This window comes from Nasonia vitripennis, chromosome 1, assembly GCF_009193385.2.
Source record: "Nasonia vitripennis strain AsymCx chromosome 1, Nvit_psr_1.1, whole genome shotgun sequence".
In the NCBI taxonomy this organism is placed as follows: Eukaryota; Metazoa; Arthropoda; class Insecta; order Hymenoptera; family Pteromalidae; genus Nasonia; species Nasonia vitripennis.
Window position 1 is genome coordinate 14,169,448 of NC_045757.1, and position 13,475 is coordinate 14,182,922.

Sequence of the window (13,475 nt, forward strand, 5' to 3'; positions counted from 1 at the left end):
ATGAATCGCAAAACTCTTGCAGCTTCCTCGCGCCGAACGTGCGGCAGTAAAATTACCCCTCGCACTTTTGCTGCGCGCAGCAACAACGGAAGGCAATACAAAAACTAGCGGCGGAATCCATAAAAGCTCGTACACAATAACTCGCGTTCAAAGGCGAGAGCATCTATACGTGGACCGCTTTATCAATGATGCGCGAGCGAAGAAACCGGCGCCTCGTAAAAGAGATCCAATATTACAAAAGCTGGAACTTCCTCTCGCCTGGCTTCTTTTTTCAAAGGCTCGTATATGCTCGACTGATTCGCATTCGCGCACGTGCGAGTATTTTCTCGCCTTTATTATTGCAGCGTGCGTGCTCCGCGGTCGGGGGAACCAAGGTGTGCGATGCGTCGTAAACGCTCGAAAACAGGGCTCAATATATGAAATCAAGCATTCCCGAGCGAAGAATATAGGTACACGAGTTGCAGCGAAATCTCTCGAAAGCCCGAGCTGATTTTTTTTCAGCCGCTAATGCTAAGAACATCAGCACAGCAGCTAGTGCCCAGTGTAAATACGATCCCGGAGATTTTCCGAAGCCATTGTTGCAACTCGTTTGACGCCAGCCACTGAAAATTCCGTCTGTCCCGGGCTCGTATTTGTCGAGTGCTCAGCAGGAGAGCTGCGCGCACCCACACCGAAGCAAACTGCGCGAATAAAGGCGAGTGGTACATAGGTATAGAGAGAGGGAATCCCTGCGCTGCAGTAGTCGCGTACAGAGGGAAGAGGTAGGTCCTCTCCGCACGCACGCGCGCGTATATAGCACCGGGAAACAATCCCGGCGACTTTTGATGGCGTTGGATATTAAATTTTGTCCGCCTCTCTCTCTCTCTCTCTCCCTCTCTCTTTCTCTCGCAGCGTCTCTCCGGCTTTTATTGGATTATACACGACATAACCAGCTAGCAGCGGTAGCAGCAGCAGCAGCTCCCCTCGAGAGACAGAGGAGAAGCTTTAATGGCGAGGCGGGAGCAAAACAGCGAGAGGAAGAACGAGAAAAAGAAAATGAAGTACGACAAAAAAAGTATAAACGGCTGGAGGGGAGATAAGTCAAGGTGTATTGTGCGCGTGGGTGTGTATTCGTATACGCGCACACGCGGGAGTTACAAAAAAAACGTGGATGGAACAGAGAGTTAGCAGTAGTCGTATAAAGGACGTTTTCTAAAGTACACCTCGTTCGCCATTGGCACGTAACACTTGAGACTCGAGAGCTGTGCTCTCGGCATCGCGCGGCTCTCGGAGTCCGCGTTTAGGACTTGTTTGTATGAAAATTAAATACATAACGGCGAAAATCCTTTATGCGCGCGAGCCACTCGTCTACGCGTGCACTTTTGAAGTTGCCGCGGGAAATTTATAGCGCGCCCGTTGTTTATGAATTGCGAATTGCGCCGAGAGCTTTCGATTAGCGAAAACGAAAATTTGAAAAGGCTCGGGCGTTTATTGTTACTTGAGAATGGTCGAGGAGAAATGTAATCGGTCTTTAGAGGTTGAGACTGAGTTGTTCGACCTCCGAAATAATAATCGATTACAAACGCAATGGTACGGATCAATCGAGTGCAGTGCAAATCGTCTTTGTCACCCGGGGCGTTTTAGATGCGCCGCTGTTTGCCGGCGGGCTAGCTCGCGACCTTGTTAAACCGCATCGATTTCTAAACAAAAGCGAGCGCACTCTCCCCTATTTCACGTAGGTGAATCAATTTTCCCCCCAAAAAAGATGCGCTGATTGCGTCGGCCGCGATTGTGCGCCCATCTCTTTTCTATCCTTTCAGCGACGCGGACGAATATTCGTTATGCGGATCGCGAGCGAGCTCTCTTGAAAAGCATTGTCCGAATTAAATGTCTATCTATACCTTCGGAGCAGAAAGATTTCTGAAAAAAGAGACGGAGATGTCGGCCTTTTTCCATTTCTGTAATGAGAAACTTGCGCAGACGAGACCCGGCTGTGAAAGATTTGACTTTGTGTTCCATGTATATTACATAGATTTATTTTGGCATAATACGTTTTTAACGGCAGATGCAAGTGTTTGCTACTCTTTTACTTTATGGCCAATTTTTATCGAATTGGAAAAGGCTCAACTTTACTATCAGGTTTAAGCACTAGCTGCCATACAATAACTTCAAAGCTCTCTTACTCTTCACGTTTCCGATTTCACTTTACTACAACGAATCAATGAGTTTTCAATTTCAATACATCAGTAGTTTTGCAGTGCAACACGATATTTTTTGTACTTTTGTGCAAAGCCGGCCAGATTGAATTGTTCTATCTACATCGGAATAATCATTTCCCAAATAAAAGCGCCAAAATAACAGCACCAAAATTGTATCAAAAACCCTCCTGCACTTCCTCTCGCCATTCTATTTTTCGCCTCGAACATCCGTCAATGCTATATACAGTCCCTCATACAAACGGCCACGGTCGTGTGCGAGACTCACTTGAAATCCCATTTCGCGAGAATCCTATCCAATCAGATCCATCTGCTGGCGTCGAGCCGGGCCGGCGTCCGTGTAATATCGCGCTGGATGGTTCACCGACATTTTTTCGTCACTCTCGCGCCGGAAAAAAAATCAAACTCGAACTTGCTTTTAATCCGCGAAAACCGCGCGCCGGCTCGTCCTTCTCCTTTTTTTCACACTATGGGGGAAAAAGCGCGGCAGCGGACGAACATCAAAACGCCAAATGGATTTTCGCGCACGGCGTAATTGAATGAGCGCGGATTTTCCCAGTTGCGAATCTTTTTTTTTCGCATTCGGCCCAGTAGACGAGGAAGGAAAATATTTCGCGTTTTCGGCGAGCCGAAGCGTGTGATGTTTTCCGCGAGGGACAAACGAACCGCGAGCTTCAGAGAATGAATAAATGACCGCAGTGCATGCCAACGGCCTGTATTCAATTGTGACTTTCATTCATTGACTCGTACTCTCTAACCTTGGAGATTGTTCCTCTTTTTTCTTATTCGGAAAACGATTGCGTTTTATACGTGTCTGTGATAGTTGCACCGAATATTTGTGTATTTAGTTTTAATAAATTTATAGGCATCTTTTATGCATTTCATTAACAGAAATCCGATTATAAGCTGAAAGAAAACATAAAGCAACTAAAGAAAATAATTATGGCAGACACAGCTGCAAAAACCGAGGCATCCCACCGAATTACAATCAATTAGCGACATCTTCTATCAAACTCTCTTCTCACGCACACGCATTCGTATACTCGCATCTAGCCGTGTGGCGGCTCTTTCAATGAAAAAACCATCGCAACATCGCGATCGCGACTTTTTTTCGGCATCCGCACAGCGGTGGTTTTCCCGTCCGTCCCTTTCATAATTGCCGGCGCGCAGTCATTTTTCATCGCGCCCGCTATTTCTGGCAACGGCGCCGGCAAAAGGGAGGAAAAACTCGCTGGCTGTGATTGATGACGACGCTCTGTGTATGTGTATGTGTTGCCATCTCCCCCGGCGAATATATGGGATATTTTGCGAATCGTAGGCTCGTTATCTGTGCTGTAACGAGGATTGCTGCAGGGATCGTCATTATTGTTTTTGATCTGGGTTTTGACCTGAATAAGCCGTCATAATATTTTCCTCATTTCGAAATCCCTCTATCCAGAAATTGCGCTTTTCGTAGTTTTTTTGTTGTTGCGATGAACACGTGTTTTGGCACACCAATTATATATACGCGTGTAACCACTACATTCACTCGTCAAAATCATATCTCCAGCAGATCAAACAACAACAAACAACAACAAAGGAGCATACAGAACAAGGTCCAATACACTAGCCTGCCTGTCACTTTCTACACAGAACGCGAGAGACGGCGCTTAGCTTAGCTCGCGGGTAGCGCAGTTCCTAGAATCCGGCATAGCTTTATCCCTTGCGGTGTAGACACATTCGTACTTATCGTTATTAATTAGCGGCGTACGCGCAAGCAGCCGCTTGGACAGGGGTCGAATTACCCACCACCCCCTAGCACTTTCCACAAATCCGCTTTCCCGCGGACTACTTCGTTTCTCCAGCTGCTCTGTGTTTCGCTGAGCGTCGTCATCGTGGGTCAGCCACTGTTTCCGGGCCAGTGGCTCCTGCTGTTTCTGAAATTCGCTAGCTTTTCCCTGGGGGTGCGCTCGAGCGTGAGAGGACGTGACTGCTGCTACTGCTGCTGTTGCGCTGGATGCGCCGAGGAGCTTGAGAGTTAATTCTTCCGGTGAAAGGGGCTGATGCGCGGTTTTCTTATATATTATAGAGCTGAATGCGGAGAGGGATTCTTTTGGATTGGGAATCTGAGAAACGTAGTGGCGTGGATTTATAGAGAAGATTAACTTTATTCTATTTCATTTCGAGCTTACGAACTAAGGTTTATCACAGTACTTGCGGTACTTGAAATATTTCTATGGTCTACGTCTTTGGGATGTATCATCAAGCCTCGGCTTGTTGCTTCACCTGACATAATCCTATTCTCGAATCGCAGGACAAGCCAGTACTGCAAGGACAAAGCATAAGGTAAGCGTCTTTGATCAGGATCGTAGATCCATCTGGATAGCCGAGAGTGGTGTTGGTCAATCGAGGTGAATTGGGTCTACATTGTTCGCCTAGCGTGGGTTGCGGTGAACACATTGGTATGCTGTACCGTTGTTGTCCTGGAACATATCGAACCTTACTGTCAACTTCGGGTATTCAAATAAACGTCGTAAACGAAATACAAGGAATATATATATATATATATATTCCGTTCAGAATTAACTTCGTGCCCGGAAGCGAATGTCCGTCGAAACCAAAACCGTGGAATCCTAATTACGAATCCAATCGTGTTTACGGCATGATCACGAGAGAGCAGAGATTATACGCTGTCTATTATATTAGTTCATTACTTCACTTACCTATCGTACAACAGGATCCCGGGCGGCAATCTAGGTGACTGGTGCACTCGACCCACGATGGTGGAATCGATTGTTCTTCAATAGCAGCCGCGTACAGCGAACCAATCATCAGACTCAATAGCAGTACTGCGCTCGTCATCTTCGTTTGGATTTTTTATTTTCTACTGTGGTCGTCAGACGAAAGATTTGTCTGTAACAATAATCACCCAAATTAGCCTCGAGCTTTCGTAACGATATTGTACATTATCGACCCAGCAAAAACTGTTGGAACTTGACGGTATAACGAAGCGAAATAAAAAAAACTCACTTGATCTTCCAAATTGCCCTCCTCGCACTTGTACTTCAGTCGGGATCTGCCGGGCGTTTGATACTCGGCGAGCTTTGCAGCCGGCTATTTTATACGCGACGACTCGTCGTAACTCGAAAGCTGCCGGCCGCGTGTGTGTGCGTCTGTATGTATACTCGGAGCAAACGAGCCAGATAAAAGAATCGCCAAAAGTGCTGACTCAAATTTCACTTGTTTAGATATTGTGCAGTAAAGCCGAGCAGATGCGCCACGGCCTTCTCTTTGATTTTTATTGCGGGAATGTAAACTTTTGAATTGTGCGCATTTCTTGGAACTCGGATTATATGGCTGCTTTGACCTACATAGGAAAGAGGCACACTGAAACGCTGGTATGGCATGAAAATGCCAACCGATGCGTATTATTAGCAAAATAAAACAGGGAAATATTTTGTTTAAAATAATGGAGAATAACATCGCGCGTCGTAAGTTTACACAGTATAGATATCACCGGGATTATAAAAAGTTGAGATAATAAGAAATCCGCAATACAAAAATTTTTCCGATTTATTCAGCTGTGCTTTGGGAATTTCGAATCGTTTCAAAATTATAAACTAAAAATAAATATGCAAACTCAAAGTTCGACTTCGCCGAAATGAAAGCAAACAATTTCGAACATAAATACTACATCTGCATGTCTCCGATAGTATTTCGGATTCCTTTGTTAATTTGCCTTTGTTTAATTATATGATTCAGGTAAGCACCGTAGCGAGTAAAATAAAAACCGAAACCCGATACAATTCCATTCACGTCACACGTGAGTATCGATTCCTATTTATCCATCTAAACAATGATCGCGTGCAATTTTCATCATGAAATCAATGACATCCGCGTCAAAACTCGTCAGCAGCGTTGCGTCAGTGCGAAGTCCAGTCTCTCCCACACCACTCGAGCTTTGTGGGAATTTTCCAAAAGTTGCCACGTTTTTGGTTCGTCGGCGCAATAACACTAGATCTACGTAACGAGCTCGTAAACAAGAGCGAGGTAGCGCACGGCTGGGACTATATACCCCTTCTCCAAGCCTCGTAATATCATGTATTTATGCGTGACTTAGCCTGGCTAGCCCCCGCGGGCAATTATACCGGCGGCGCGCACTTTGGTGCAACAAAGCGCCAAAATGAGAAGCAACAATTCACTGCCAAAAGAGTGGCTGCAAGAGTGAGAGAGATGGCTGGATAGATGCAATAAACGCCTCGTAGAGATACTCGGAAAATTTCACGGGTATTTATCAATGCCGGCCGGTTGCAAGCCCGTTAATTCATGTGCGCCTGCAGGCGAGGAGGGCTAAGTACGATAACAAAAAGAGGGTGCACCGATCGGCTGGTATTTTTTCGAAGGGTATCACGCCACACGATAAACAGAGATAATCACTGTCAATACACAGTCGATGACAATGGTATGCACACAATATGCCTTGATTTTTTTTTCAGAGAAAACTGACGGAATATGCTTTGTTTGTCGAGTATTATTTGCTTGAATGTTTCCTGGTACAGCGAATACATTTTGTGTGCATTGGGCTCGTGACTGTTGCTGATCGAACATCGATTAGCATAATATTTTGAAAAATCTCAGCCACATGTCAAATATTTGTCTGCAACTATCCATAGGATTTATTCATTCGAAATTACATAATATAGACACTGATAATGTTTTTTCACATAGGCAATTACTTGAAATCGTTCACGCAATAGTTGCGCGTCTATAGATAATCGTTTACACGTGGCTCGAAATTAAACTGCGAACTCGCGCACCTGAACCAACGCGCCGAGGTTCGGGCAAATACAAATAAAAGCTGCGGTGGCGGTAGCAATAAAATCCGCAATTTTGTCCAAACTTATACACGGCTAATTATACTAATTACGTATTCAGCGATAGCGCGTACGCTCAGTCCGTTGCTAATGGCACTGCAGGCACGAGTAAAACATCCTTGACAGATAAAACAGAGAAGGAGTGAGTGAGAGAGAGAGAGAGAGAGAGAGAGAGAGAGAGAGAGAGAGGCAGTTGGGTCAAACAATTCGGCTTGTATATTTAAACTTTTTTGGCCGAAGCCTCGTCGAATTAATTAAACGTTCAGCAACATCAAAGCTGAAACGAGTAGAACGTGTTGCACGCTCGCTCGTTAATATTTCGTCAGCTGTGAACGCGCGAATTTCGGTACAGTCGAGAGTGTATACGCTCATCCGCGCGCGTGCAGATGTTTCGTCTCCGGAGCGTCTACGCGTGGCACGAATTAAAAAAAAATGCTCGCTTTCGCCGCTGCTAATGGCTATTAACGGGTGGCGATTCCGCGCGAGCTGGGCCACTAATCAAGCGACGTACTCGCTCTGTCTCGCGTGTTTTCCGCGCCCCCATATAATACACACACGAACTGGAGAGATTTATGCGCCGGATGTGACTCGACTCGCGTGCTTTATGGTTTTAAAATGTTCGACGTCGTCTGTCTTTCCTTCCTGCCGCCGCGCGGTCGCTCTACGCTGTATGTTTATATGTGCGCGCGCGAGGCTCGAGTTCCTAGGAGTCGGGCTGCGCGACGGAGACACACGTTTGTAACGCGCACTGGGGGTATGGGGATATGTATGATATTGTCTACTCGGAAAGTCGTTACGGGCTGGTTTTTTAGGAATTGAGTCACGAAAATTGATAGCCTCGCCGAGAAATTGAATTTTAATGGAGCGATAAATTTCGCGATTGAATAGGTATACTTACTGTTTGTCGAGAAAAAATAATACCTTTTCCGCATCAATCGCAGCGAAGATCAACACTCGAACGTTGCGATGGTGCAAGCTCGCGCGAATCTCTTTTCATTGAAAATTAGCGCCGAGGCTGCGTTGATATTGCACTCGAGGCCGGAGTAGATTATGTTTCGCCGCTACAACGTTCGAGCCAAGGGGGAAAAGAGGGCTGTGTTTGCGCAGCAGCGCGGTCGACGAGTGGTGGCGCATATTTGCGCACGATGGGCGAATGTGAGCCGCGAGCGTGGAAAAGGTTTTTGCTATATTTGCAAGGATTTCATGATAACCTCGTTACGATGAGCTTTTTTGCAGTCATCGCAGGAATTAAATATCAGCTGGCAGATGAGCGTAGCGTGAGATGTACATCAGGTATACCAGCGGTATGTTTTTTTGAATCTTTCAACGAATTCTGGGTTGAAAAACAATTGCGAAATCTGGAAAAAACGAAGGTAAACAACGCACCGCGTGCGTCCGCACTATAGCTTTGTCAAAATATCCGTTTTTTCTCGTCTGTATTGATTTTTCAAATTGTCTTGTCGGCTCGTCACAATATTTTTTTCGCTCCATCCAAATACAATTCGATCGAGACTGACCCACAGAGTCCATCGGTTCGAATTCCAATCGAATTCCAAAATACTCAACACAATAAAAAGTCATACAGGTATCATCCTCGTCGCTCAACGGCAGCTATTATAAATAAGCTTCCTCGACTATCTCTCTCGATATTTATTCCGGAAAGTCCGAGTATAAAAGTTCGATCGCGCGGCCGGGCCGTGGAAAGGGAAAATATAACGGCAAGGCGGGCGCGCGGCTGGCATCGTCGCCGCGACGAAGCGATCGTAATATCACAGGCAATTTCCTCGAGGAATTTGATCGCTTCTCTCGACGTTCTCTCTCTCTCTCTCTCTCTCTCTCTCTCTCTCTCTCTCTCTCTCTCTCTCTCTCTCTCTCTCTCTCGCTAGCACGAATGCGCGCTGTACGTGTGCACACGTAGCTGGGAAATATTTTACCGCGTCATTTATGTCTCGAATGAGAGAGAGAGAGGGCGCGAGCGCGAGAACTTCTTATACACGCGTGCTCGTAGGATTTTTGACGCTCAATTTCGCCGGATGCGATTCAAGGCGCAGTATATAGAGCTCTCGGCTTGACAGCTGTATTTCGGAAGAGGATTTTACGAAGAGCTGCAGCGATGATTGCGCCACGAGCGAAGACTTTATCCTGCATCGGAATTTCGTCAATTTCGTCATTGACGAATACGAAAGCCTGTGTTTTCCGCGAGAGAAATTTCATTCGTTTCCAACCCTCTCCACCCTCATCATTCGGCAAAAGATTTTCCGGCTCCAGCATAGCGGAGCACCAGCAGCCGGCATACGGCCAGTCCAGTCGAAAGCTCGTTTTGCTCCCCAGTAGCAGCAGCAGCAGCATCTTCGGCAAACACGCTCGGTACGCTCGGAGCCCGTCAATCCGCGAGCTCTTTCGACCTGGCTATCCGCGACTATATACGCGCGCACTCCACTCCGCCCCCTTTATACTCCCGGTAATGCAAGGGTAAATACAGCCAGCGCCGTGTACGTAGGAAAGAGTGCAGCAGCTATGGCTCTCGGCGAGTGGATGTACAGTGTAAGCGAGACGCGCTGCGTGCGGAGGGATTCTGGATGGATGGATAAACACGCTATGTACGAGAAAACGGGGGAGGGGGAGAGAGATGCTCGCCGCTCGCGTGTAATGTAACTCCGGATGATTGGATTTTGGCTTACTGGCCCGTGTGCGCGCGAGAAGCTCTTCGATCCTCGAGTGCGCGCGAGCGCAAAATTTCGAGAAACCTAATGCGCTGCTTTTCTAAACAGGATTGACGTGGTTAACGTGTAGTGATGTACGTGTACGCCAAAGTGATTATGTGCAAATAATATTCTCGTCGCGGCGACTAATATTCAGCGAAACGCACGTAAAAGCTCGTCGTCGTCGCTGCGAGTGTACGGAAGCGAGTCGAAAACTACGCGTACGTATAGATGCGCGAACAAAACCAGTGGCGCGCGAGCGTAGGGGCAGCATTATTTTACGACTCCCGACTAACGCTGCGATTCACATGCGCGCACATATAAAGTACGCAGTACTAATACGCGCCGGCAGAGCCCCCGCCGTGTATTTTTATTTAGTCTGGGCCGCTATATGCACTGCACTCGCGCCGCGGCGCAGAGACTTTACAGCGCACCCTTTGAGCGGGAGCTCCACTCGCACATGTCGTTGGGATGCGTCTCTCTCTCTCTCTCTCTCTCTCTCTCTCTCTCTCTCTCTCTCTCTCTCTCTCTCTTTATCTCCCGCGGGAGACACTTTTCAGTTTGACGACCCGCGGAAGCGTCTCGTGCATTGTTCGTCCCGAACGCGTAAACAGATACGCGAGAGACTATACGCTCTGATGATACCGCCGAGTCTGCTGCGGCTGGCTTCTTCGTGTACGCGGAGATCTGTTTGCGCTGCCGAGCGGTTTAAAGCTGATATTTATCTACTTTGAAGTTTTACGCTAGTGCGCGCCTCGCAGACTATATAGCAGCGACTGGGATGGATATAGATGGAATATGGAGAAAGATTCAACGCTATGCGACCGTTTATTCATTGACGTGTTATACATACGCACGGTATAATGTTATTTTTTTACGCATGTGCTTGCATTTCGGAAGTCGTATCTTATTGTGCAAATTCTGGAATCAGTCGGTGGGGAACAAAGTCGCATGCGTCGAGTGAGATTGGATCATCCGAGTATCAACGACGAGTAGTGTGTAAGTTACAGAGGAATTCGCGTCGAAGCAAACGCGGAACAAGCTAATCAGTTAACCCACTCTCTTAAATTAAAGTAATGAAAGTTTCACTATTTTGCATAGTGAATATACTTTTCACTGGGAAAGTAGTGGAAAATGATAGGTTATATTTATTTCACTATTTCACTAGTGAAAAGTTCACTAACAAAGTAGTGAACTTTTCACTAGTATGATAGTAAATTTCACTACTTTGGTAAAATACTATGCTCTGCGTTATTTACGTAGTGAGAAAATAACTATTTAGATAGTGAATCGAACTCCTGCGGGTTCGCGAAAGATGTCGTGCAGCGCGCCGGCGCCATTGCGGGCAGTTGTCCCGCGTCGCCGGTCCTGTCACGTTCGGGTCCGTGCATCATCGAGTCATTGTGCCGTGAACCTGGAGGTAAACGTAATTACTCCTGTGCTGTTTGTGCTCGGGTTGTGCATTTATTGTGCCAGATTAAGGTGGATGCGTTTAAGCGAACTTTTTTTTATTTCATTCAGCGTTTTGTGTATAAAATTACATCTGACACGCCTGCAGTCAGTTCAGTAACTACACTCCATGCAGTTCATTGTTTGGCCACAAAGAGCATCAGGAATTCCCTAATGCTCGTTTTACATTTGCTTCTTGTACACACCCACGTATACATATTCGTCGCTCGCGCGTAAATATGTATGTATGCATGCTCGCGCTTCCGGCACGGTATGTAAAATAAGGCACATCATTGACGGTCCTTTGAGAGTTTCAAATTTCGCGGCGCGCGGAATGTGCTCTAGTTTATAACACCGAATATACATAACGCCACCCAATGTGTGTAGCGCGAGCTGTATATGCATGCGGACATAATGTAAACTCGAGTAGACTCGCGAGCGACCGTATTCGCCAATTGTTGCGGACTACGTATATGCGCGGGTGCTGCGCGTCTGTGTATTATGTAACATTGACCCCTAGTGGCAACTGGCCTCGTTTCTTCTGATATTATTCGTCCTCGCCGGAGCGAGTTGCGTAATTTTTTGCTCCGAATGTATTATACATTTCAAAGTATTCCGCCGACTCTCAGCTTTTTAATTGCACCGACAAGCATAAGGCTATGTGGACGAGTGCGAAGAGACGCCAGCGAGAAATAATTACTGCGGATAATATGCGAATTAAAAACGTTCTCACTCCGGACGCAAACATAGCTCGCCAGGGTCTGCTGCTGCGAGGTTATGAGCAGTCGGATTTCTAACACGTAGCGCATATACAGAGATATCAATGTTTGCGGTGGCGCTAACTAGGTGAGCATATTTGCCCCCGACGGATCCCGCGAGGTTATACCAATTCTCGGGCGCGCAGCACTATATGTATAAGAGAGTATGACGCTGGCCCTCAAAGTGTTGCTTTCTGGCGCAGCGGCCAAGGGTCCGCAAACGCGTAAACCCGTCGTCCAGCTGTTACACATTCCGATGCAAAGATTCCCGATGCGCCGAGTTTGCACGTCAGTTTCAACTCGTCAAAGTCTGCACACCTGTCGTATACGTATGAGCATATATACGCGCACTGGTCTCGCGCTAAAAGACCCAGCAAATCTCGCTCGAACTGCAATTGTGCCCCACATTCGGTGGACGCCTGCCACGATTTCGTCTCATTTCCGCATTGTTTAGAGAGAGAGAGAGAGAGAGAGAGAGAGAGAGAGAGAGAGGGAGGGGGTGGGTGGAGGAGTCGACGATAGGCAGCTGTAGGCATCAGCCGATATTATTATGATTGTCGTTATATGAGAGAGGCACGCCGGCAAATCCTGGCGTTTGGGCGAGCGCGCCGCGCGTATACATGCCTCGCGCCATTACCCAGCAGCAGCAGCGGGGGCGGATGAATGTGCGGCGGCTGCAGCCGCGTCGAGCGCATAATTTTGCTGCTATTGCCACGCTGCGAGTGTAGAACAGCAGCCAGTCAAGCCGTGTAACTATTGCAATAATGGCTGCTGGCAGGAGTTGGCTTCTGCTGTTGCTACACTCCGCCGCGAGCTTGGATTCGCAGTGCAGCAAGAGTAGGCTGACGAGTGCTACTTGGCCGATCTCCATTGATTCGGCAGGACTTTTCGACTGATCAACGTCCGTTGTTTTGTATACCAGCGTTACAACGCGCGTATTTATACATACGGCGCTCGTGTGTTATTCCAGCTCTTGAAATTTTTAAAAGCAGCACACACCGCATCCAAGCAGAAGTCGCGCACACGCGTGGAGAGACTCGCTCGACAATGCGCCGCCTCCGCATCAGCCTCGACAGAGAGATAAGCCAATACGCAACAATAAGCAATTTTCAGGGAACAACGAGTCGCGCGTTTTTATGGGACAGAGTCTATGCTCTCTCGTGCGCCGCATTATGATGCGATGCCTCGACAAATACGGACACGCGCCGGTTGCGCGTTGATACTATCCCCTGCACGTGTGCACGGCGCTTCGTTGCTCGAGGCTGTGCGACAGGTTTCTCTGCGTATACACGCTCCGTTCTCACCCCCTGCACTCTCCGTGCTGCTCTCTGGTGTCTCATTGTGCCGCTCAGATGTTTACCGGGGCACAATATTTGCCCGCGACTTATAACCGGCGTATCGACTATTAAGCCGCATGTAAAACGCTTATGCAGCCGAGAGAGGAAAGAGGAGAAGGGGACGCTTCTTATACACACGCGTGTTTGTTTCATCCCTTTTGAGTCTGGTCTGAGGAAAGTA

General features: G+C 47.3%; 2 protein-coding genes across 7 annotated transcripts in view; one reads left to right on the forward strand and one right to left on the reverse strand.

The window, feature by feature from the left end:
• The window catches only part of LOC100121944 (teneurin-m), a 565,536-nt gene that overhangs the window by 185,827 nt on the left and 366,234 nt on the right, over positions 1 to 13,475 (forward strand). The window lies entirely within an intron of this gene.
• Positions 4,323 to 5,356, reverse strand: LOC100122057 (astakine). The gene is made up of 3 exons (XM_001605610.5): positions 5,205 to 5,356; positions 4,898 to 5,087; positions 4,323 to 4,657 (listed from the first exon to the last, which is right to left on the reverse strand). The coding sequence occupies exons 2-3, from the start codon at positions 5,034 to 5,036 to the stop codon at positions 4,437 to 4,439; spliced, it is 360 nt and encodes a 119-aa protein (XP_001605660.1). The 5' UTR covers positions 5,037 to 5,087; positions 5,205 to 5,356; the 3' UTR covers positions 4,323 to 4,436.